Source organism: Rhynchophorus ferrugineus, unplaced genomic scaffold, assembly GCF_030347505.1.
Source record: "Rhynchophorus ferrugineus isolate W39M unplaced genomic scaffold, kcgeb_rfMv2 rfM5, whole genome shotgun sequence".
Taxonomy (NCBI): Eukaryota; Metazoa; Arthropoda; class Insecta; order Coleoptera; family Curculionidae; genus Rhynchophorus; species Rhynchophorus ferrugineus.
This window is the reverse complement of record NW_027472584.1, coordinates 13,403,223-13,429,676: the sequence shown is the minus strand read 5'-3', so window position 1 is coordinate 13,429,676 and position 26,454 is coordinate 13,403,223. Positions and strand designations below refer to the sequence as shown.

Here is a 26,454-nt window from a genome sequence, read left to right as displayed (position 1 = left end):
TTGAAATAATACTCACTCTTTGTTCTTGAGTAATAGTCTTCGAATGAAGTCTTTTCCTTCTTCGGAGACGTTAGCGAAGGCTTCTTCGTCGAATTCCCAGTCGCAAGCCTTGACATTCTTGAGTGTTTCAATATCATTCTCACCAGCAAATGGCGAGAGTCCACTAAGCAAGACATAAGCCAAGACACCAACGGCCCACATGTCTGTATAGAAACCAACTGGTTCTCTTTCCACGATTTCTGGTGCAGCAAATTCGGCTGTTCCAGTTGAGATTTTAACTACTTCGTTAGGATCAAGCTTGGTAGCTAATCCAAAGTCGATCAACTTGATGTTGGTACCTTTACGAGTTTGGCACATGATATTCTCTGGTTTGATATCAAGATGGATGATGTTCTTTTCGTGCATATGTTTAATGCCTTCACAAATTTGTCTCATGTAGTTGATTACTTCGGCTTCCGACATGGTGTAGCCTTCGGCGGTGATTCTTTCGAACAGTTCACCACCAGAAAGGAATTCGTAGATAAGGACCATTTCATCATCATCTTCAAAGGCGTCGTGTAAATTAATAAGTTTGGGATGATGTAATTGGTTCATGATATCGATTTCTTTACGGATCAGTTCCTTCTCCATTGCATGTGATACCGGAATGAATTTAGCAGCAAAAATGTTGCCTGTTTTACGTTCACGACATCTGTGTACAACACCAAAGGCACCAGTACCGATTTCTTCTAGAATGTCATAATCATCGTATACACTGCGTGTTTTGATTTCAACGGGTTGTGGAACAAATTTAGAGTAGATATCAAAGACGTAGTTGTCATAATCTTTCACTGGTTCCTTGTGAGATTCTCTGATCTTCTTACCGTTTTCGTCCACTTCGTACTTCCTCTTTTCTACCTTCTTTTTGGTAGTGTCCTTCATGGTGACAAGAGTGCTTACTTCAGATGGATCAGATCTTCCATAAATATTTTCTGCATAAATTCTAAATTCATATTGGTGACCTGGTGTCAAGCCACTAACAGCCATAGTGGTAAGTCGCGTATTTCCAACTCTGATCCATGTGGAGAGTGGGTGTTCGCGTCTTTCAACAAGGTAATTGGTGATATTGCTACCACCATCCCAAACGGGTGCTTTCCAGGTTAGAGCCAATGAATCGGTACCGATATTATCGATAGCTGGGAATCTTGGTGGATCAGGACGATCAGCAATTTGAATCTTAACGATGGCGGTGTCTTGTCCCAACTCGTTTTCAGCTGTCACCCTGTATGGGCCGCTATCAAGTTTGCTAGCGTCACGAATGGTTAATATGGCGTGTCTGTCCTTAACTTCAACGTGATAATGTCCACCAGATTCAATAACTTCACCTTCTCTGACCCATGTGATCTTTGGTTTGGGGAATCCAGTGAATGGAATCTTGATGATGACATTCTCACCTTTATCGAAGTATGCAGTGTCACGGAACCTTGGAGGAATATTCAGTTTGGGTGCAGCTAAAATATAAGAATATTTATAATAATCATATTTTTGAGAAAATATTAAATTACTTACTCATTATTAGTAATTCAGCCCTCGTTGATTTAATTCCAGCTTTGTTGGCTGCTCTGCAAACATACTCATCAGCATCTTCTCCAAATACGTCGTGAATGACAAGGTGATGGACATCTCCTTCGCTGTAGATGTGATAACGTGATCCGTTGGTAATTTCTCTGGCTCCCTTGTACCAAGTAATAGTAGGCGCTGGTACACCAGTAATAGTACACTCGAATTTGGCGTTGTGATTCTGAATACATTGAGCATTCTTAAGGGGCTTGATGATTTCAGGTGGTGTTGGGGCCAAAGGATCCTTAATTACGACAGAAGTTGAGGCTGATGATGGTTCGGATAAACCAGCGATGTTCTGAGCGCATACTCTAAATTCGTATTGACGTCCTTCAATCAGATTTGAAATGTTAATCTGAGTAGGCAAGCACAATGATACATTAACACGTTGCCAGGCAAGTTGACCAACTTCACGTTTATCTATCCAGTATCCTTGTATACGAGCTCCACCATCGTTTTCAGGTCGGGTCCATTCGAGATTAACAAAGTCACCTCCAACTTGGGTAACAACAGGTACACCAGGTGGCGATGGAGGATCGAATGGAGCTTTAGCACGAACAGGATTAACTCCTTCTAAAGCAGGTCCCATACCGTTGTCATTGACAGCCATAACTCTGAACAGGTATTCTTGTCCTTCAGTCAAACCTTGTACAGTAAAGGTGGTATCTCTGCAGGAACTGGAAACTGTTATCCAATGAGTTCCAGTAATGTCTTTTCTTTCAACAACATAATGAGTTACGCGAAGACCTCCATCATAACTAGGTGGTTTCCAGCTGAGTGTACAGGTATGTTTAGTGATGTCGGTGGTTTCCAAGGGTCCATTTGGTGGGCCGGGTAAGCCGGTAATATATACAGCAAAGTTACCAGAGGCACTTCCACTGTCATTCTTCACAGTAAGATTATAATTACCAGCATCAGATTTTTTGATGTCTTTAATGAAGATGATGATGTAATCATCAAATACAGTGAAACGAATATGGGAGTCATCATCGATATTTTGTCCGTTCTTCGACAAGCTTACATCCAAAGGTTGATCACCAGAGTAATAAATCTTAATCTTGGTGTTATCACCTTCAGCCAAGTATAAATCGCCAGGTAGACGTTCAATTCTTGGTGGATCTAAAAAGAATGAGAAAATTAATAATTATATTTTAGAGAAATGATGATATAATACTTACTTCCAATCTTAAGACGTGCAGTGGTAGTAACTGATCCAAGAGAATTGCTGGCTTCGCAAGTGTAGTCGCCGTCATCAATATCCAATAAATCTGAAATATGTAACCAAGCTGTTCCGTTTTTGCTTTCCATCTTGAAGCGACCACCAAGTTGTATTTCGCGGCCATTCTTTAACCAACGGAATGTTGGTTCTGGTTTACCACTGGCTTCACACTCCAAGCTGACAGATTTGCCAAGAGGAGCTGAAGCATTGAGCAATCTACGAATCCATTCGGGTTTCTCACCACCCAAAACTTCACAGACCTTGACTGGAGCGGTGCAAGTGCTGGGTTCACCTTTACCTGCACTGTTAACCGCAGATATTCTGAATTCGTATTCAGATTGATCGTGGAGATTGAGAACAGTGAAGTTGGTGTCTGAAACATTGTAGTCGTTGCATTTAGTCCACAATGGACTACCGATTTCGCGTTTCTCGATGATATATCCCGTGATCTTTGATCCTCCATCGGAACTTGGAGGTTCCCAAGTAAGGTCGACGTAACCTTTGCCAACATTAACGACTTTAGGATTGCGCGGTGGTGATGGTACGTTGTATTTGCCTTTAAGTTTGAATCTGGACGATGAAGCGGATGGTTTGCTAAAGCCCGCAGCATTCTTAGCTCGTACTCTAAATTCATATTCTTGTCCAGTTATCAAATTGTACAAATCGAAGTGAGTGTCTTTGATGAGATAGTCGCTAGCGCTAACCCAGTGGGTGTCACGAACGTCTCTGTATTCCAGTTTGTACCCTTGAATGCGAGAACCACCATCGTGACTTGGGCGATCCCAAGCTAGATTGATAGTGTTGGTATCCCAATCAATTACACGTGGAGGACCTGGTGGTTCAGGAATGGTGAATGGATATTTGGCGATCACAGGTTCAGCGCTTTCTAAAGGTTCACTGATACCATATTGATTTTCAGCGCGAATTCTGAAACTATATCTCTTATTAGGTTCTAAACTCATTACATCATAATGAGTATTACGAACAAAACTGCTAACTTTCACCCAGATACCATTAGTATCAAGTTTTTCAACGATGTAATTTGTTATAGGTGAACCTCCATCGTCAAGAGGTGGTCTCCAGGCCAATGAGCAGTTATCTGGAGTAACATCAGAGATATCCAAAGGACCTTGAGGTGGTTGTGGTCTGTCAACAACTAGTACTCTACATGAAGCTGAATCGGAGCCCATGGAGTTTGTAAGTTTTATTGTATAACTTCCTGTATCAGAACGCTTGGCAGATTTGTTGTAGAAAATTGATGCAATTTCGTTAGTTTCCATTTTGATTCTATCGTCTCCAGATACCTCGTTTCCATTTATAGTCCAGGTTGCTTTTGGTTTTGGTGTGGCAACGTAAGGAACAGTGATTCTCAGTTCTTCGCCGGCAATAACGATGATATCTCTGATACTCAAATCAGAAGTGATACGAGGAGCAGATGGAGGTGCTCTGGCACAGAGAGCATCTGATGCAGAGCTCCATGGACCTTGACCGGCTGCATTAACAGCGGCGACACGGAATTCGTATTCGTGATTTTCAATAAGGTTGATGACTTTAAGATCCAAGTCAGGTACCAAAGCATGTGAAGCCTTGGTCCATTTGTCTTCAGTAATGAGACGTTTTTCAATGACGTATCCAGTAATTGGAGATCCACCATCATGACGTGGTTTTGTCCATTGGATGGTAATTGAGTCTTCGCTCGAATCAATGCCTCTTGGCGTTCCAGGTGCTCCTGGTGGATCAAATGGATGTCTAGCACGGATTGGTTCAGATGTAACAGCTGGTTCAGACTGTCCGTATTGATTTTCAGCGATTACTCTGAAGTCATATTCTTTACCAAGCTGCAAGTTTCGGATTCTTACAAAAGGTACAGTGACATAACTACTGACTTTTGTCCATGTAGATGATTTGGCTTCTTTCTTTTCCACAACATAGTTAGTGATATCTGCACCGCCATTATCTTTAGGTGGTTGCCAGTACAAGGTGAGAGCATCACCGGCAAATTCATCAGCTCGGAGGTTTTCAGGTTTACCTGGTCGATCAAGTACTTTAACATTGATCGTGGCGGTATCAAATCCTGATGGATTCTTGAGTTGTAGACGGTATTGTCCGGTATCAGAACGTTTGGAGTTCTTCACGATGATACTGGCGTAATCATCAGCAAGCTGTGGGAATACTCTATTATCAGATTCATCCAAAAGCTTATCGTTAGCGAACCAGGATGCCGTTGGTTTGGGGAATCCGATGTATGGAACGTGAATGCTGAAATCTTCACCAGCACGTACGGTAATATCACGAACACCGCCCAAATCCATACAAGGTTTGTTGGGTTGTTCTTCAATAAGTATTGGATTGCTTGGTCTACTTGGATCGGATGGTCCAACATCGTTAACAGCAATAACTCTGAATTGATATTCTTCACCTTCCTTCAGCCTTGGTACAGTATATACGGTGTCATTAATAGGAAGAGCGTTAACGTCGGTCCAATCATCGGAACCTTTAGGACGTTGTTGCAAGATGTAGCCTTTAAGTTTGGATCCACCATCGCTCTTTGGTGGTCTCCATGAAAGGGTAACGCTATCCTTGGTAATACGATCAGCTTTGGGTGGTTCAGGAGCAGTTGGTTTGAAACGTTGATGTTGGGCAATAATTGGCTCAGTGGGTTTGCTGGGTTCACCAGGTCCAGCTTCGTTAACGGCAGTAACACGGAATTCATATTTATTACCTTCACGTAGATCTTGGACAGTGTATTGAGCATTTGGTGTGGGATAGTTATTGACCTTGATCCAATCACCACCACGTTCACGCTTTTCGACGATGTAACCGGTAATAGGCTTGCCACCCGTGGATACTGGAGGATTCCATCTGAGGGAGCAGGAGTTTGGTGTATAACCAGTGACTTCAGGTTGACTTGGCGCACCTGGTGGATCGAACGGACTCTTTGCGACTACTGGTTTACCTTCCAGTGGTTCAGAAACACCGTAAATATTTTCTGCGCGAACTCTAAAGACGTATTTTTTGCCTTCGGTAAGTCCACGTGCGGTGAACGATGGTCTTGGACAGAAACCAGGGCATGGTCTCCACAAGTCGGTACCGTATTCAGATATTTCAACTATGTATCCAGTTATGTCGCCACCACCATCATCTTCTGGTGGGTTCCATGACAATGATACAGTGTCTTGTGTAGTTGCAGTGTATTGGAGTGGGCCTTTAGGTACTCCGGGCTTGTCAACGACGATAACTTCAATATCTGCTTCATCAGAACCATATTCATTCTTAGCTCTGACAGTGTAAATGCCAGAATCGCCCCTGTTTGATGCTTCAACACGCATTCTAGTGTGTTCACTGTTAGTTTCAGTCTGTAAATAATTATTAAAAAATTAATAAATATCGTAATGCTTTTAATGCTTGTTTACGTACGTATACTCTGCTGCTTTCGGGTACTTGAAGTTTGCTCTTGATCCATTCAACTTTAGGTGCTGGGGCACCAGATAATGGTATATCGATATTGATGGGTTCTCCAGCGCGGACTTTGATTTTTCTTCCGATGATACCATCCAACCACAATTTTGGTTTTTCTATAAATATTCAAAAAATATAGATTCATAAAAATATATCTTCTCAAAACAAGGAAAACAGTTTGAAACATACCTTTCATTGGTTTAGCGACAAATACATTTGATGCATCGCTAGGCTTGCCATTTCCTGCAGCATTAACTGCAGATACCCTGTATTCGTATTGATGACCGTCTTGTACACGATCATCATAATATTCCTGGCTTCTGACGGGTTCTTTGTTGAGTTTAACCCATCGTCCGGTCGCACGGTCGCGACGCTCTATGTCATATCCAAGAATGGGAGAGCCTCCATTACTAATAGGAGCAGTCCATTTGATTTTAATATGGTCTTTGTCGCTGTCGACTAATTCTGGTTTACCAGGTTTACCAGGAACATCTAAAATAATGTTGTAGAATTATTTTAAAGTATTTTTTAAGTATGATTCTCCGTTGATTACCATATTGATTCTTGGCAACAACTGGTTTCTCTGTATCGAGAGGATCTGATCTTCCCTGCAGATTTTCGGCAAATACTCTGAATTCGTATTTGGTGCCTTCCAAAAGTCTAGGTACGATTGCGTGGTTGTACTTGGGGTTTACATAGTTAACAGCCGGTACCCAACCACCACCATGGGTGAGGTCTCGTTTTTCAATCACATATCCACTGTAACATAATTAATTAATTATATTAAATAGGTTATATTATTTAAGACTGATTTATTCTTCATATTAGTTAAATATAATTTCATTATGTTTTTTTTTGGTACATATTTATCTGGATTTGCATGCTTAAAATTATTTGTACTTTTTCCTTTGTACAGTTAAATGATGATCATTTTTAGAAAGGAAATGTAACTAATTAAATGTTTGCAGTATTGATACATATCCTGAAGATTGCAAACTCTATAATTCTGCAACCAGTAGAGGGACTCTAGACCTAGAGTAACCAAACAATGGAATATGTGAACTATGGAACCCCAGCTTCATCGTTAGCTAGATATCAAATTTGACCAATACTAATAAGACAAATATATTCAATATTAATATATAAATCACTATGAACAAATTATGTTAAAAGCATTATTTGTATAATTATTAATATCACTCATAATAAAGTGCTTTTAATAAAAACTTACGTAATTTCACTACCACCATTATCTTTTGGAGGCTTCCAAGAAAGAGTTACGCTTTGTGCAGTAACTTCTTCATATTCCAATGGTCCTTGTGGTGCTCCAGGACGGTCTGAAAATGCTGGTTAAAATACCCGCGGATATGGACAAAATTAGTGACTTACCCAGAACAGTAACTTGGAAGGAACCTTCGTCTATACCTGAGTTATTTTTAAGCAAAATGTGATACAAACCGCTGTCTGATCTCTTTGCATTCACAGTGTGGATGACCGTATGGTACCCGATGGAGGTCACTGTGGTACGTTCATCAGCGGCAAGAGGTTTACTACCTACAGTCCAGGTAACTTCAGGACAAGGTTCACCGATGAAGTCAATATCAATATGCAAGATTAGTCCAGCTTTGATACGAATATCATTGAGTGGAGTTTTGATCTTAGGAGCCACTAAATAAAAAAGTAAAAGGTAAAATTTTTGCTGAAATAAGCATTGTATTAGATTAACTTACGGAATCTGGCTTTAGCAGTGACCATGTCAGATGGTTCAGATGGTTCACTTTGGCCAGCAGTGTTCGTAGCAATGACTCTGAATTCGTATTCTTGTCCTTCGGTTAAATCAGGAACGGTGCAAGTTGTCTTGCGAGCGGGTACATGTACTGCATTGGTCCAGTAGGGACTACCCTTTTCTTTCTTTTGGACGATATAACCAGTAATGGGAGAGCCACCATCGCTTTTTGGTGGAGTCCATTCTAAATCAACATGATCTTTATCCCAATCTGTAACAGCTGGTTTTCCAGGTGATGTGGGCTCGTCTATAAATAAAATATATTTTAATTTTAGATCTTGAGGGGTTAGAATATTTGTTTTTACCAAATTCATTCTTAGCAATGATGCTTTTTGGTGTTTCTAATGGCTCAGATTCACCTACAGCGTTAACTGCCTTAACACGGAAGTAGTATTCTTTCTTGTGAATAAGTCTAGTGATGTCGTGGGAGGTAATAGTTGCCATTCCGGCATCAGCCCAAGTACCACGTGACACATCCATTTTTTCGACGATATAGTGAAGGATTGGTGAACCACCATCATCCAGTGGTGGTCTCCATGAGATTCTTGCGCTCTCCTTGGTGACACAGCTAACATCAAGTGGAGGCTGTGGTGGACTTGGTTTATCCAACACTGTGACTTGAGCGGATGCAGAGAAACTACCCAAATCGTTGCTTAAAGTGAGAGTGTATCTACCACCATCAGCACGTACAGCAGAAGAAACGTCAAATGATACTTTGTTGTTGTATACGGCATGATCGACTCTATCATCGACAGCAATTTCTTTTCCATTAACAGTCCATTTGGCTGTTGGTTTAGGCGCAGCTTCAATTGGAATAGTCCATCCGAATCTCTGTCCAACTTTGACAGTAATGTCTTCAAGTAAACTCTTATTAAAGGATGGAGCCAAGAATCTCGGTTTGGCAATAACAGGTATGGAAGCTTCACTAGGCTCGCTATGTCCACCTTTGTTTACTGCAATAATACGGAATTCGTATTCTTCGCCTTCTGTTAGATTAGGAGCAGTTCCTTTGGTAGAGGTACCGGGTACTCGGGCAGCTTCCTCCCAGGTTCTGCGTAAATAATTACATCATAAATTATCATCTGTCTCTTTTTTAAAGATTTGTATAACTTACCCGTGTTTTGGCCTCTTTTCAATGATGTATTCAGTAATTGGAGCACCTCCATCTTTTCTTGGTGGTGCCCATTCAAGATCCACATGATCCTTGTCCCAATCGGTTGGTTTGGGTGCACCAGGTCTGTCGGGTTTGGTGAAAGGATCCTTAGCAGTGATACTTTCAGTGGTTGTCAATGGAGTTGATTCACCTTGTTTATTTACTGCTCGAACTCTGAACTGATAGTCATGTCCTTCAGTTAGATTTGGTACTCTCATAGTAGTTCCGACGGAATCACCAACAGGTACCCATCGCATATTTTCGGTATCCAGTTTTTCAACTTGGTAGTGAGTTATTTCTGAACCACCGTCATCCTTTGGTGGTTTCCAGCTGAGAGTCAACGAGTTCTTGGTAACATTATCAGCTCTAAGAGGTCCTTCTGGCGGTGTAGGTATATCTAGTACAGTGACTTTAACAGTTACTGTGTCTTTTCCGTTGATATTCTTAGCAGTGAGAGTGTAAGGTCCACTGTCAGCTCTTTGAGCATCTGTAATCTTAATATGAGTCTTGTAATCTTCGTTTGTAATCTTGCAACGATCGCTATTGAAGAGAACGTTGTCCTTGTGCAACCATTCTTTAGTTGGTGGCGGTTCGCCAATAACAGGCACGTTAAATTCGATTGGTTGACCAGCTTTAACTTTAAGGTCAAATATGGCATTTCTGTCGATCTTTGGAGCAACTGTAAAATGATATATATATATTATTATACAACAATAATATATGTTATAAATAATGTTGAACAAACACATATTATGTAATAATAACTGAATGATATGTTTACTTTTAGTAGTGTATACAAATTATACTTACGATTTTTGGGTCTAGCAACGTGAATCTTTGAAGCGTCACTTGGCTCACCAGGTCCGGCTTTGTTAACGGCCCTGATACGGAATTCGTAAGGTGTGCCTTCGATAAGGTCCTTGACCTTGCCTTTCGGCACATCACCTTCAACTTCGGCACATTTCTCCCAGTTAGGATTAAATTTGTCTCGTTTTTCGATAATGTAGCCAGTAATTGGAGAGCCACCATCGTTTTCTGGTTTGTCCCATTTCAGTTCGACGAAATCGCTGTCGTAATCGGTAATTTCCGGAGCACTAGTCTTACCGGGCTCATCGAATGGATTCTTGGCTTCAATGGCTTGAGATGTGGTCAAGGGTTCAGATTTTCCTTGACGGTTTTGAGCGCGGACACGGAATTTGTATTTATGGCCTGGGGTGAGACCATCTACGTTCATAGAAGTTTGTGGACCATCGGTTTCACCAACTGGAACCCATCGTCCACTAGCTTCGTCCATTTTTTCAACAACATAATTCTCAACAGGTTGGCCACCATCATCTGCTGGTGGTCTCCAACTAAGTTTACATCCCTTAGCATGGACGTCCGATACTTTAAGGGGACCTCCTGGTGGACTGGGTACGTCGAGTACGATAACTTCGACTTCAGCGATATCTTTGCCATTTACGTTTTCAGCTGTTACTGTGTAAGTGCCAGAATCATCTCTAGTGGCGTTTTTCACTGATATTTTGGTATTATAGTCACTATGTTGTACTTTGCAATTTTGACTTGATTTAATTTCTTTGCCCTTGATTAACCACTTAGTAGTGGGCATAGGTTCACCAGAAACCTTAACATCATAAGCAAAGCTTTGTCCAGCACGAATCTTAATCTCGATAAGATTGGTGCGATCGATTTTAGGTGCAAGGTTACGTGCTTTAGCAATGATCGTTGGTGTTTCATTGCTCGGGTCACCAGGTCCAGCAGCATTGACAGCACGAACTCTAAACTGGTAAGGTTGACCTTCAATAAGATCAGGAACGGTAGCTTTAAGTTTATCGACTGGTACTTCAAGAGCTTTTTCCCAATCGCCGAATTTGTCTTTCTTTTCGATGATGTAACCGGTAATTGGTGCACCACCGTCATCTTTTGGTGGGGTCCATTGAAGGTCCACGTGGTCTTTGTCCCAGTCGGTGGCTTTAAGATGACCTGGGGGACCAGGTTCATCAAATGGATTCTTAGCAATGATTGATTCTTCAGCTTCCAATGGTTTAGATTCGCCCTCGGCGTTAACTGCTGATACTCGGAATTTGTATTCATGGTTTGGTGTAAGTCCAGTAACTTCGTAATCTATAAAAATATAGTTAAGTTTAGTATAACGAAAGAAAAGAAAGCAATGTGATAGGAAAATAGTAAGTGCAAATAATATAATCACGTACTTGGTTCGGTAGATCTTCCACATGGTACCCAGCATCCGGTCTCTGGGTCCATCTTATCGACTTGATAGTATTCGATGGGGGTGCCACCATCATCCTTTGGACGCTTCCATTTGAGCTTGCATCCATTCTTGTTGACGTCTGAGATTTGTAGTGGGCCTTGTGGTGGTGTTGGCTTATCAGTAACGGTAACATTGATTGTGTGAGTATCTTTTCCAGAACTGTTGCTAGCAGTTACGGTATATGGACCAGTATCATCACGTCCAACTGGACGAATAGCAATTTTGGTATTGTAATCAACGTTATCGATGGTAGTACGTTTGTCATTCTTCAACGTGATTCCATTGAAGCGCCATTCAACAGACGGTGGAGGTTCACCGATGATATTAGCTTCGAATTTAAGTGGTGATCCAGCTGATATGGTAACGTCATGCAGGTATCTCCTGTCAATCTTGGGAGCCACTGAAAATAAGCGAAATAAAATGTAAACATAGAACATATTACTTCTTTGCGATTGACTTACGGAATCTGGGTTTGGCAACGAATACTTTGCTGGCGTCTGAAGCAGGACTTTGACCAGCAGCGTTAACAGCGATGACTCTGAATTGATATTCGTTTCCTTCGATTAATCCTGTGACGGTAGCTTTAGGAGTTGGGCTAGTTGTTTCAAGAGCCTTCTCCCAGAGCGGGCTGTATTTATCTTTCATTTCGACAATGTATCCAGTAATTGGTGATCCACCATCGGTTGTAGGTTCAGTCCATTTGAGGTCGACATGATTAGCAGACCAATCTTCTGGTTCTGGGGTTCCAGGTTTGTTAGCAGTTGCTGAAAAAAAAGGGATTAATTATTCATCTATCTAATTAATTTTTTAAAAATATGTATGAACAAATAATAATTTTTCCTTAAATTATAAGTCAACTTACTGTAAGGATCTTTAGCAGTTATTGTTCCAATAGTTTCAAGTGGTTCGGATTCTCCTTCTTTGTTAACGGCTTTAACTCTGAATTTGTATTCATGTCCAGGAACTAAACCGTCAACTTTCATTTCGGGAACAGCACCAGATGTTTTGCCAACTGGCAACCAGATGCCTGTTTCTGGATCCAACTTCTCAACGACGTAGTTTTCAATAGGTTCGCCACCGTCGTCTTTTGGTCGTTTCCATTTCAAAGTACATCCGTCTTTGTGTATATCGGATACTTCTAGAGGTCCCTCAGGCTGTCCAGGTTTTGCTGAAATGAGTAAATTTTTGTTTAGTATGAACAATGGGAGAAATAATGATAAAGTTGTTATTGTGATTAAAATATATATACTTACAGACTACAGTAATGTCAATTTCGACTTGATCTTGACCATATTTGTTAACAGCAACAATTTTATAAACTCCAGTATCCTTACGTTCGGGTTTGTCGTTGAAGAATTTGGAGTTATATGGTACATTATCTATACGCTTGTGTGCAGTGTCGGTGACAGTACGACCTTCTTGGTACCATGTGACATCAGGAGCTGGCTCACCACTGACTTTCACATCAATATAAATAGGTTCACCCTCCTTAACTGTAAGGTTATGCAAATTGCGGCGGTCGATCTTAGGTGCCACTGTAAACCGAAAACAATAAATTAGGCATCTATTGAAGATTTATTCTAGTAGACAAGAACTTACATCTTCTAGGTTTAGTAACGACAGACTTGGAGGCTTGGCTTGGCTCTCCAGGTCCAGCAGCATTGACGGCTCTTACTCTAAACTCATACTCGACACCTTCGTCCAAGTTATCAGCTGTTCCTTTCGTTTCGAATGGACCAGTTTCACCAGCCTTAATCCATTTTGGCGAGCCTTTCTCCCTCTTTTCAATAATATAGCCGGTGATTGGAGATCCACCATCATTCGTTGGTGGAGTCCATCTTAAATCAACGTGATCCTTATCCCAGTCCACCACTTCAGGTGTTCCAGGTGCGCCAGGTTCATCGAATGGATTCTTGGCGATAATGGTCTGATCAGCTTCGAGTGGTTCAGATTCTCCTTCGGCATTAACTGCAGATACTCGGAATTTGTATTCCTGGCCAGGTTCGAGGTTGTTAAGTTCGATTTTAGGTTCTTTGGAACGACCTGCTGGTACCCAGCGACCAGTAGCAGTATCTAATTTTTCTACTTGGTAATAATCAAGTGGTACACCACCGTCATCTTGCGGTGGATTCCATTTAAGCGAACATCCTTCTTTATGGACGTCACTAATTCTTAGAGGACCTTCTGGTTTTCCAGGTTTGTCCAGTACCTTGATTTCGATACTAGCTTCATCTTTGCCAGAGCTGTTTTCAGCCTTGAGTACTAAGGTTCCAGTATGTTCTCTCTTAGCTACTGGGATAACCAATTTGGTTCTGTAGTCTTCCAAATCAACGTTAATGTCATCTCTGTTTTCAATACGGGCCTTGTTCAAGAACCAAGTCTTTGTCGGTGGAGGTTCACCAGAAACTTTAACATCCAATCGGACGTGCTGCCCAGCTTTAACAGTAAGATCTCTGAGAGTACTACGATCAATCTTTGGTGGTACAAATCGGTCTTTGGCTGTAATTGTTTCTGAGGGTTCGGAAGGCTTACTTTCACCTCCCTTATTAACAGCCTTAACACGGAAAGCATACTTTTCTCCTTCTTTCAGGTCAGGTACTCTTGCTTCAGTTTTGTTAGCAGGAACTTCAACTGCTTTATGCCATTTGCCGGTAACTGGATCTTTCTTTTCGATAATATATTTCTCGACGGGTGCACCACCATCGTTCTTTGGTGGCGCCCACTTGAGGTCGGCATGGTTCTTTGACCAATCTTTCAGTTCTGGTTTGCCTGGAGCATCAGGTTCAGTGTAGGGGTTCTTGGCTGTTGTAGGTTCATCTGTTACTAAAGGTTCAGATTCGCCTTCTGAATTTACGGCCTTGACTCGGAACTGGTAGTCTTTGCCCTCGTTCAATCCGGTTACATCAGCTTCCGGTGTTTTAGTAGTGGTTACAGGAACCCATCTACCTGTCTCAACATCCATTCTTTCGACGACATAGCCGCTGATTGGTTCACCTCCGTCATCTTCTGGAGCTTCCCATTTCAGCTTGCAACCTTCTGCGGTGACATCGGATACCTTGAGTGGTCCCTTGGGTTTAGATGGTTTTGTAACAATAAGCAATTCTACTTCGACTGTATCAACGCCAGAATCATTTCTGGCAGTGACAACGTAAGTACCAGTGTCACTACGTTGTACTTTTTGTAAAACAAAACTGGTGTGATAATCTTCATTATCAATTTTCAAACGGTCGTTGTTCCTTAGAGTTTGTTCTTTCAAAGTCCAAGTGATTTTCGGTGGGGGTTCACCTTTGACGTCAGCTTCCAAGCGTAACAATTGTCCAGGACGAAGTACTTTCTTGCCAAGATTCTTACGATCAATTTTAGGTGCCACTGAAATTTGAAAAATATATAATTAGTTATCCAAGAGTCACATTAATTATTATCATATCTTACAGAATCGGGGTTTGGCAATCACTGGTTTCGATGGATCGCTAGGTTCACTGGGTCCTGCCTTGTTAACGGCAACGATTCTGAATTCGTACTCGTGTCCTTCTTCAACGGTCTCTACACGACCATTTGTTTGATCGCCAGGTACAGTGGCGGCATCAACCCAACCACGTCCGGCTTTATCGTGCATCTGGATAATATATTTCTGAATTGGAGCACCGCCATCACTGACTGGCGCTCTCCAAGCCAATTCAACAAAGTCCTTATCCCAATCTTTAAGATCTGGGCGTCCGGGTTTACCAGGTTCATCTAAAAGCAACGAAGAGAATTATAATTAAATCCCTCTAAAGCAATTTTATAACAATTTAACTTACCGAATGGATTTTTAGCAATTATTGACTTCTCAGTTTCAAGAGGTTCAGATTCCCCTTCTTTATTCACAGCCTTCACTCTGAATTTATACGGTTTGCCTTCTTGCAAACCTGTAACATTGGCTTCTGGCTCAGTGCTTCTTCCACAAGGTATCCATTGACCAGTGAGTGGATCAAGTTTTTCAATTTCGTAATGATCAATTGGAGTGCCACCATCATCTTCTGGTTTCTTCCATTTAAGCTTGCAACCGTGTTTGGTCACGTCAGATACATCTAGAGGTCCTTTTGGAGCGGATGGTTTACCAAGAACGGATATATCGATTTCGGCTTGATCTTCGCCAACTTCGTTCTTGGCGATGATGGTGTATTTACCAGATTGAGCTCTCTTAGATTTGAGAACAAAGAATTTGGTATTGTAATCGATGTTGTCAATACGCAATTCTTCGGTTGAGGATATTTCCTTGCCGTCGTATAACCAAGTGACCTTTGGTGGTGGTTCACCTTGGATATTAACGTCTAAGCTGATGGATAGACCAGCCTTGACGGTTAGTGGTTTCAAGTTAGTGCGATCAATAAGAGGCTTCAGGAATCTAGCTTTAGCAGTGTGCCAATTGGTTTGTTCAGAAGGTTCAGATGGTCCAGCCTTGTTCAAAGCTCGTACTCTGAATTTATATTGGTTACCTTCTTCCAATTTGCCGACCGTACCTTGACATTGCGGTCCGACTTCAGCGACTTTAACAAATTGCCCGGTGAATTTATCCATGGCTTCAATAACGTATCCGGTGATGGGGGTACCACCATCTCTTACAGGTTTATCCCACTTGAGCTTGACGGAATGTTCATCCCAATCAACGATTTCGGGAAGACCTGGTGGTGCGGATATATCGTAAGGATTCTTAGCTAAAGTGGCGGTATCAGTTTCTAAAGGTTCAGATTCACCCTCTTCGTTAACAGCCTTGACTCTGAAGTTATATTTCTTGTTTGGTTCAAGTCCAGTGATTTCATGATCGGTTTTGTCGGGATCAACAAATCCGGCTGGTACCCATCGTCCAGTCTGAGTGTCTTGTTTTTCAATAACATATCCAGTAATTGGAAGGCCGCCATCGTCCTTTGGTTTGTCCCATTTGAGTTTACAACCCTCTTTATGAACATCGCTAACTTCCAAAGGACCTTCGGGTTTTCCGGGTTTGTCTAAAATAATAACCTCAACGGTAGCTTCATCAAAACCAGAGTCGTTCTCTGCTTTCAATGTATATGTTCCGGTATCCTTCCTCTTGGTATCTGAAAGGGCCAATTTGGTGTTATAGTCCTCATTTTCGATTTTAACGTTAGGCCCGTTTTCGAGAGGTTTGTGAGCAAAGCTCCAAGTGCATGTCGGTGGAGGTTCACCCTTGACATCAACATCAAACCTTACTAATTGACCAGCACGTACTTTCACAGTGTGTAATTTTTCTCTGTTGATCATTGGACGCACTAAAATTATTTAAATAAAACATTATTACTATTGCCGTTGTATTGATTTTTCTTGTCTTACAGTGTCTGGCTTTGGCAACATGTTGGCCGGTAGCATCTGATGGTTCACCAGGTCCAGCTTTATTAACAGCTCGTACACGGAATTGGTATGTATTGCCTTCTTTTAATCCAGGTACGCGGGCTTCACAAGCAGGTGACTAAAATAATAAATAAACAGTTATACACAATTTATCGTTAATAAAATGACAATATTTAATTAATAACTTTTTTAACTGTAACTGTATTGATATTGAATAAAAAGTATGTTTTTTTGTTGAATTTACGACTTTGGTTACAAAAAGAAAGCTTTCAGTAAGACAATAAGGTAAATTCGGTTTAGTTCGTTGAATATGACGTGGTATTATTGATTTTTTTTAATATGCACGTGTACTTACATCAGTAGAGAGGATTTCATCCCAAGATGTAGAGAATTTCTCCTTCTTTTCAATAACGTATCCAGTAATTGGAGCGCCACCAGAACTCTTTGGAGCAGTCCATTTAAGGTCGACGCGATCTGCATCCCAGTCAGTGATTTCTGGTGTTCCGGGCTTGCCGGGAATATCGTATGGATTCTTAGCAATAATGGAACCATCAGTTTCCAATGGTTCGGATTCGCCTTCATCGTTGATGGCTTTCACTCTAAAATCATATTCGTGACCTTCGGTAAGGCCTTTTACGTCCATTTCGGTATCGTTTGGACCGGTACGTCCGACAGGTACCCATCTACCAGTGGCCTTGTCCAGTTTTTCTACCTGGTAACCGGTAACTGGTTTACCACCGTCATCTTCTGGTTTGTCCCATTTCAATTTACATCCACTCTTAGTAACGTCTGATACTTTAAGTGGTCCCTTAGGCTTTCCTGGTGCAGCTATATAAGACTCATAATTAATGAATGAAGTTTAATAAATAAAAGTGAAATATTACTTACAAAGTACAGTAACTTCAACTTCAGCTTCATCAGAACCATGTTCATTCACAGCCTTGATTTTGTACAGACCAGTATTTTTACGTACGGAATTTGTAATGTTCAGTTTGGTATTGTAATCGACATTGATAATTTCGATATTGCCTTCTGACTTAAGCTCAGTATCGATTTGGAACCATGTACAAGTTGGTGGTGGTTCGCCTCTAACATCAATGTCGTATTTGATTGGTTTACCAGCACGTACAATGATTGGTTTAAGATTAGTTCTGTCAATTCTTGGTTTAACTGTCAAATTTAATCAATTTAGTCACTTTAAATATCTCGGATCTTTTGAATACTTACGTGCTCTGTGTTTGATAATTTGCATCTGAGAGGCGTCAGATGGCTGACCTGGTCCAGCTTTATTAACCGCAATGACTCGGAATTGGTATTCACCTCTTTCCTTCAGGTCTTCAACTCTGGCTTGGAGTTGATCACCAGGCACTTCAGCGGCCTTTTCCCAATCTGGCTTGTAACGATCTTTCTTTTCGATGATGTATTTCTCGATTGGAGCGCCACCATCTTTGGATGGAGCAGCCCATTTAAGATCAACGCCTTTGTTGTCGTAATCAACAATTTCAGGAACACCGGGTTTACCTGGGGCGTCTAGAAATAGTTAAACTTAGTTAAATTAACTGCTCAAAATTTAACACACCCTTTGAAGATTGTAAATAAAGCTGAATAAATATATTTTATGCACCAGGTGTTGGTTGTTTTGTTGGTTTAAATTTTAAATGTTATTAGTGTTACATATAAGAATATAAGAAAAAAACATTCTTTGCTGCATTATTAAAATAGTAAATCAAGGAGATCAATCTTCCGAAGTGAATCGGACTACCTAAATACATTAAAATATACCTTAGTAAAACATATTAAGTTAATTAAATTAATAATTCATCTTGTCGTAGTTTCCTAGAATTGTTAGTCGAGTTCCGTAGAAATTATTAACAACAGAAGAGAAAACTGAACTATGTTATACAGTGTTAAGACGGAGAGACAGACGTTAAAATTCGGAAAATTAAATGGATAAAAATAAATAGAACAAATCCAAAGAGAGTATTTATCTAAAAATTATTAAATGAAAAATAGGTGTTAAGAGTCAATACAATTTGTTGAATGTTTGCGTAGATTATTTATATATTTTCCATACCAATGATTGAATATCATGGAATACCAAGAAGAACCAAATGGGAAAAAAAAACTAAAAAATTAATGGATAAAATTGTTAAAATAAATATGAGCTAAACAGAAATGTTTTATGTTGAAACTGTTTCACGACATATTCTCTATCAAATACCTGATGGTTACTTTTAAATGAGAATACAATTGTGAACAATTTTTGAGAGATTCGTATTTAATAGATGTGACTAACGCTTAAAATCAGATATTTATATCAAAGCGTTTGCTTTTAATTATATAATTTTGCTGAATTGTGAACAACATACTAAACAGCATCATTTTTTGTGGGAAGCATTTTTTCCTTTTCTATGTTATTTACAAAGTCGAGTGCTGTGTCGAATATATGTCAGAAGATAATGAAATGTAAGTTTATATCAAACAAAATCATCCCGTTGATAGACCCGATTAAAATTACAACGTCTGGCTGAGACACTTTATATTTCATAATTTTTAATTTTATGATTCTCCTACTAGTTCGAATTTTGGAAACCAAAAGATATTGAGAATTTAAATGCTGTTAGAAATGTGGAAAAAGTGGAATTTGGAAAAAGTCCGCATTCTTATAATACCCAATCGAAGTAATATTTAATTTACTTACCAAATGGATTCTTTGCTAATGTTGGACGATCTGAAACCAGCGGTTCAGAATCACCCTCATTATTGACAGCTGTTACTCTGAATTTATAATCAGAGCCAGGATTTAGGCCGGTTACTTCGAATTCTCCTTTACCATCAGGAGAAAGCTTATCGGCGGGTACACGACCACAACGTACCCATTTACCGGTAGCCATGTCCATTTTTTCGATCTCATATTCTTTAACGGGACTACCTCCGTCATCTTCAGGCTTCTTCCAGCTGATTTTCGCTTTCTCAGCTGTAACGTCGAATACTTCTAGTGGTCCTTGTGGAGCACCAGGTTTACTCAATACGGTCAACTCAACGGTTTCTTGATCCTTTCCGTTGCAGTTTTCAATGATAAGCGTATATTTTCCAGTGTCTTTTCGAACAGTGTTTGTTAGAGTGAAATCAGTGTGATAGTCGGCGTTCTCGATTTTAATGCGTTCGGTGTTCGTTAATGGAATGTTGTCCCTCCATACCCATTTGACTTCCGGTGGAGGTTCACCCATAAAGTCTACAGCCCATTTGTGTGTACGTCCAGCCTTAATGGTAACAGACTTAAATGTTTCTCGATCGATTCTTGGTTTTACTGTAAAATAGATCAAGATAAGTTAAAAATGCCACATAACATTGTTGACGATACATGGAGTCTAAGTACACAGATCTGTAGGATATATTGAAACGTCCAATTCCAGTAAAATAAGAAAAGAAAACAGCAATATATATACAACAAGACGATGTAATACTAAGATTGAAAATGAGCAAATATTCAAAACCAAAAAAACTTACACACAAAAAATATTGTTGGAAATGCTTACTGATCATATCATCATTAATAAAACGACGGATTAATATAAAAAATACTAAATATAAAATAATGTTAATGGGTGTTAAATCAAACAAGTAATTCTTACAGTTTTTATGTTTGCAGAGGTGATTGTCAGTGGGTTCAGAAGGAGCACTAGGTCCAGCTTTATTATGTGCCCTTACTCTAAATTGATATACTTGATTCTCTTTAAGTCCTTCTACTTTAGCTTCGGGATTGTTATCTGTTGTAGTAGCAACTTCAGCCCAGTCGGGAGAGAATTTACTCTTCATTTCGACGGTGTAATGGGTGATTGGTCTTCCACCATCATTTTCTGGTTTAGCCCACTTTAATGTAGCGCTCTTGTTGTCGTAATCGATTATTTCTGGTTTTCCTGGGGATCCAGGTTCATCATATGGATTTTTAGCCAATATAAAGTCAGTAGTCTCCAATGGTTCGGATTCACCTTCCTTATTCTTGGCTCTGACCCTGAATTTATACTTCTTTTTGGGTGTCAGGCCTTTGAAGGTGAATTTGGTGTCACCTGGACCGACTTCACCGGCTGATACCCAGCGGCCAGTGTCCATGTCCATTTTTTCTAGAACGTAACCGGTAAGCTCGGTGCCACCAGCATCTTCTGGTCTCTGCCAGTTAACAGTAATGTGATCAGCGCGGATTTCTTCAGGCTCCAAAGGTCCCTTTGGTGGTGTAGGTTTATCTAACACAATTACTTCAGCTTTACCTTCGCAAGTACCTGAAGTGTTGGTAAGAACCAGTCTGTATTTACCACTGTCTGCTCTGGTAGCTCTACGAACAGTAATAATAGTGTTTCTTTCATAAGCGTCAATGGTGATGCGTTCTTCAGCATCAGGTTTAATTTCTTTCTGGTCTAAGAACCATTGTACAGTTGGTTCAGGCTCACCACCGTATTTAATATCATATTTGACGATTTGTCCTTTCTTAATGATAATGCTATTCAAGTCATCTCCAATAATGAATGGTTTGACGAATCTGCATTTGGCAATGATGGGTTTAGTTGTGTCACTTGGTTCACCAGGTCCGGCCTTGTTTATAGCCCTAACACGGAATTCGTATTGATTGTTTTCTTTTAGTCCAGGTACTGTACCAGACAGTTGATCTCCAGGAACCTCTAGACCCTTAGACCAATCTTTACCAAATTTGTCTTTAACTTCTATTACGTAACCAGTAATAGGAGCACCACCGTCATTTTCTGGTGGTTTCCAAGTAAGATCCGCGTGATCTTTATCCCAATCAACGACTTGAACGTTCTGGGGTTTGCTGGGTTCATCTAAAAATAATGGATGAATTTTAATATATAGAGCTAATGTATGATCATACCCCAAGGATCCTTTGCAAGAACAGGTTTACCAAACAGAGCAGCCTCACTGGGGCCTAGCTTGTTAACAGCCTTGATTCTGAATTTGTATTGTTTTTTAGGGATGAGACCTTCAACCTTGAAGGTGGTGGGTTGACCTTGTTTGACTTCACCAACATTTTCCCATCCAGCTATAACAAAACAACATTAAAACTGTTTGGTGGAGGAATAAACACTTTTACCTTTAAGACTCAAGTCTTGACGTTCTACGACGTAGTGCAGGATTGGTGCGCCACCATCATCCGCAGGTGGTTTCCATGATACTTTGCAATTATCTTGGAAGATATCAGTAACGTTGACATCTTGAGGGGCTTGAGGAACATCTTGCATGATAATTTTAACATCTTTGATGTCCTCTCCCTGAGCGTTGGACAATTTGATTTGGTATGGGCCTGATTGGTCACGAGTAGGTTTCTTGATTTTAAATGTTACTTTATCGTCAGTGATGGCAACATCAACTTCCTTAATTGGAAGAACTTTACCGTCTTTGATCAGTTTGGCTTCTAGTTGACTTTGTCTGGTTCCTTCCACTAAGAAAATATCATATATTTAAGTTTTTTGGATAAAAATAATATACTCTAGTGCTGACATACTCAAATGGATTTCGTGCAATTGTAAAAAAAACAAAGAAAAATAAAATATATGGACAAACGGATATAGTACATTTTATTATAAATATAGCAAAACATACCTTTATAAGGAACTTCCATAACAATGGGTTTACTGATCGGTGCCTCAAAGACAGATGGGAAATCGATTTTAGGAACACTTTCACCTTTCCTGACACTGAGTTTCATAGCGGATTCTAATTTTCCAGATTCAACTTTAATTTCACCATCGTCTTCCATGTCAATCTTGTTGAAGATTAGTTGGTGTTTACCACCACCCAGATTCTTGATTTCGATTCTATCTGAGGGTTCAATGGGTTTGCCGTTGAAGAACCATTCGGCTGGTGCTGTTTGATCTTGAAGTTCAATGTCGAGAACTAATCGCTCTCTTTCAACAGCAACAGTATCTTTGAGTTTCTTGTTGAATCTGTTGAGGTAGTTGACCACTAGTTCGGCCTCGGTCTTGTCTGCGTTACTGACGCAAGAGTACATGCCGGCATCAGTTACTTTGGCATCTTTTATGACTAATTTACGTTTTCTGCCATCTTTGCTGATCACTAGTCTTTTATCGGGTTTGATTTCTTGCTCGCCTTTAAACCATTTGACATCACCACCAGCGTCGTTCAATTCACAAAGGAATGTAATGTTCTCCTTTTCAACGTGTTGCTGATGCTTCAGGACTTTTACGAATTTATATGGATAGTCAACAATGTTCACTTTGGTTACAGTTCTATCAGCTTGTTTTTCCAATTTACAGCTGTATTCTCCAATATCATCAAAAGTACAGTTTTTGATAGTGAGACGGCAAACGCCACTCAGGTCTTTTGATATTTGGTATTTGTCACCATCATCAAGCTTGACAGTCTCTTTGTACCATCCTACGATGGCCAAGCTGTTACTTACTGTACAAGCAAGTTCAACTTCATGCTGTGTGTAACCGTCATATTTCTTCTTCAAGGGTTTAGTGAAAGTATAAGACGGATCTGGTTCTTCTACATTGAGGAAAGCAGAACAACTTACACCGCCGATTTCGATAGAGTATTTGCCAGAATCTTCCACTTTGGGATTCATGATTATCAACTGGTATGTATCATTTTCACTTTTGAATTTGTATTTTGCCCCTTGGAATAGTTCCTGTAAATAAATAAAAGATTTAATAACACAGCGATTACATAAATTATAATTAATGGTTAATTATTAATTAATTTATGATAACTGAATGTTCGGTATATTTTTATACTTATAATTTAAAAATTATACTGCAATAAAACATTTGAAAGCAAAAGTCTTTTAGTTTTCTACTTTTGACAATTACTATTTGATTAACTTGTTGATTAATGTGATACATTACGGATACGTATTTCAATTTGTTTGAAAATTCTGTATTTCGTTTCTAATGGTGAATTGATTATTATGATTCTCGTAGCCAATTTTGAGTGCAAATTCCAATTCAAGGCTAGAAGCTAGAATGGGATGACGCTTTAGAGGGAGTGCATTTAAAGCTTAATCATATATGAGCGGGTAAAATATGAGAGACCTTAGTTTAGAATATTCGGCATCGTAATTTGATCATACATGACAAACATTTAACTTATACACCTTGTGTCTAAAGGCTACATTTATGAAACATTTTAGCATAATCAAATATACTACTCTGATAAATAACAGACTTCAACATATTGATGCTGTTACAATTCCTACCCGATTGTGAGCTGATAACGTTTAGTTTTATCACCGCGTTAATATGCTTTCTCATATAAGGAAAAGATATATAAAGATTTTTTTCTTTAAGAAAATATTAACTTATTTATATTTTATTTCAATAGTATGTTTTGATTATAGTTATATTTCAGAAAGAAAGGAGAGTTATTGGAATATTGGAGAAATATGTAACACACTTTCAACTCATCTTGTACCAATTATTTTAAACAACACAGAGTTCGAAATTCTGTTTTGAGATTATTTCTGAGAAAATTGTCAAGGCAAACTCGTTGGGATTATGTTGAGCTTCTAGAGCCTCTGTTACATTTCATAGAACAACATAGGCTGTGTAAATTAGATATAGTATATCTTAATAATTTAATTTTAGTAATATGGCCAAGGCCTGCACAGTTGCTTAGTCTACACGGAGATATAACCAATATGAATATCTCATAACTGAATTTGGTAATAATCTGTGAATATTTCGATTATATACTTCAGTTTCCACTGGTTTTTAATATTGTTGTCAAAAAGAGTAGAGAAATTTTCAAGAGCAGAATCATATTTACTGACGGCGAATTTGTATTATATTTATTGCAGATAATTTTAATTAATTTTTCTTTTCTTTCAGTTCTGAGTATTGCATAATTTTCTCCTACTCCTAAGGTTACGAGTTCATCAAGGATATACTGCGTTTATTGATATATTTGAATTGAATTGTACCATCGGGACAAAGATTCGCCATTTAGGTTTCTAATTAGGTAATATAAACTAAGATAATACTGAATTCTTTTTAAAAAAATTAATAGAGTTATTATAATGATGTCAAGCTAAAATCAAATTTATTTTATTTTAAATTATTTATATTTTCATAATATTAAAATAAAAATGAAATTATTATTTGTTATCAAAATCAAACTTAATTTTAACCGATAAATACATAAATTAACGTTACGAATCGTGTTCATTTGTACGTAACATAATGGCTTAACACACCGCATTCTGAACTAGTAAATGTACAAAGTATTATACTTACATCTTTTCTAAGAAGCCATTTTGGTTTGCAGTTGGGTTTGGAGAAGCCCGCTTCGAAGACGACTTTCTTGTCCTTTCCTTCTTTGGCATATTGGTCGACCAAAGGCTTCAAGAAACTCTCTTGTTTCTGTGGAAGAAAAAGACAACATTAAGAAAGGAGGAACAATTTTACCATTATCGATGTTAAAAGTATTTAGTAAAAAAATGTCGATTCTCGATAAAAAATCCGATGCTGAAAAAAAAGTTAATTTAAAATATGTACAATTACTTTAGAAAAAATTGTATATACAAGACGATCGATTCGCATATACAACATCTATAATGGACAATATTAGCATTGCACTTGGTGATTATAATGGATATTGTGGATGGGGTTCATAGCTCTGCCATGCTGTCGTGCAAAGTGACATCGATAACACATTTATAGTTGAGATCATCCTGTCAAACCTCCTTTCGTTCGAAATGGTGTAAAATTGGCCAATCTGGAATAAGTTCCGCTAACGATGGTCTTCTAGCAGTTGATGGGGGCTGTGAAAAAGAAAACTACAACTCAATTTCAATCCAGGGACGATACGATTTATTCCAAGGGGGACCATTTTATTTCAATACAGCATCATGAATATATAAATCAGCAGCGGTACTGTATGCTTTTATTCATTATAAACTAGGGGTAGTGGTGAATAAATGTATGAAAAACATAATGGATATGATATTAAAAATAAAAAATACTAACAATATTGTTTTTTACAATTGAAGTTTACTTACAATGTCTATCAGTTATTTTTTGTTATGACTTGATTAGTGAAAATTGATTTATTTCTATTTATTTTTAAAATATTGAATAACTTGCTTAATTAACCAATATTGGTAATAATTATTATTCTTGTTGGTTTAAAATTAATGTTATTAATAATCTCACGTATTATTGTATTTAATTACAAAATAGATTAATTATAAATACAATTTACAATATATAAATATAATTTCTACCTGGAAGAATTTATACAAATCTATTTTTAAACGAAGAATAAACATAAATGAGATATATAAATAAATTTGCGGGGTATCTGGATATAACTGTAAAAATAATGGTGTTCTTTGGCTACTAGCCAAAAATAACATTCCAACAGTCATGAGAATTCGTCATTCGTAATCTTATCTGACTAATTACGAAGATTTTGGAACACTAAGGGATGTTTATAGTTACAAATTTTCTTAAATTTTTACCGCAGTGTTGATTATACAGTATCATTATGTTACTCGTTGACTCTTTTATTACATAATATGTAATGAAATACGACTATGTTGTCAGATAATTACTGCACCCTTCTAATACTAAAACTTATGATCA

The 26,454-nt window shown here is 38.9% G+C and overlaps 1 protein-coding gene across 24 annotated transcripts in view; it reads right to left on the bottom strand.

Annotated features, from left to right (window-relative positions):
- The window catches only part of bent (projectin protein bent), a 48,053-nt gene that overhangs the window by 3,317 nt on the left and 18,282 nt on the right, over positions 1-26,454 (bottom strand). For all 24 annotated transcript variants that reach the window (XM_076405162.1, XM_076405164.1, XM_076405166.1 and 21 more), the window contains 29 exons: positions 25,105-25,230; positions 22,451-23,501; positions 21,942-22,289; positions 21,723-21,890; positions 20,473-21,672; positions 19,539-20,147; positions 18,065-18,367; positions 17,726-18,007; positions 17,193-17,665; positions 16,820-16,955; positions 15,289-16,758; positions 14,921-15,223; positions 13,088-14,857; positions 12,742-13,023; positions 12,351-12,656; positions 11,950-12,252; positions 11,430-11,888; positions 10,027-11,340; positions 9,178-9,895; positions 8,369-9,114; positions 8,008-8,310; positions 7,667-7,945; positions 7,509-7,614; positions 6,831-7,036; positions 6,467-6,769; positions 6,236-6,393; positions 2,778-6,174; positions 1,549-2,718; positions 17-1,490 (listed from right to left, as the gene is read on the bottom strand). In XM_076405162.1, coding sequence (XP_076261277.1) covers positions 17-1,490; positions 1,549-2,718; positions 2,778-6,174; positions 6,236-6,393; positions 6,467-6,769; positions 6,831-7,036; positions 7,509-7,614; positions 7,667-7,945; positions 8,008-8,310; positions 8,369-9,114; positions 9,178-9,895; positions 10,027-11,340; positions 11,430-11,888; positions 11,950-12,252; positions 12,351-12,656; positions 12,742-13,023; positions 13,088-14,857; positions 14,921-15,223; positions 15,289-16,758; positions 16,820-16,955; positions 17,193-17,665; positions 17,726-18,007; positions 18,065-18,367; positions 19,539-20,147; positions 20,473-21,672; positions 21,723-21,890; positions 21,942-22,289; positions 22,451-23,501; positions 25,105-25,230 — 19,763 coding nt within the window. The remainder of the gene's footprint in view (positions 1-16; positions 1,491-1,548; positions 2,719-2,777; positions 6,175-6,235; positions 6,394-6,466; positions 6,770-6,830; positions 7,037-7,508; positions 7,615-7,666; positions 7,946-8,007; positions 8,311-8,368; positions 9,115-9,177; positions 9,896-10,026; positions 11,341-11,429; positions 11,889-11,949; positions 12,253-12,350; positions 12,657-12,741; positions 13,024-13,087; positions 14,858-14,920; positions 15,224-15,288; positions 16,759-16,819; positions 16,956-17,192; positions 17,666-17,725; positions 18,008-18,064; positions 18,368-19,538; positions 20,148-20,472; positions 21,673-21,722; positions 21,891-21,941; positions 22,290-22,450; positions 23,502-25,104; positions 25,231-26,454) is intronic.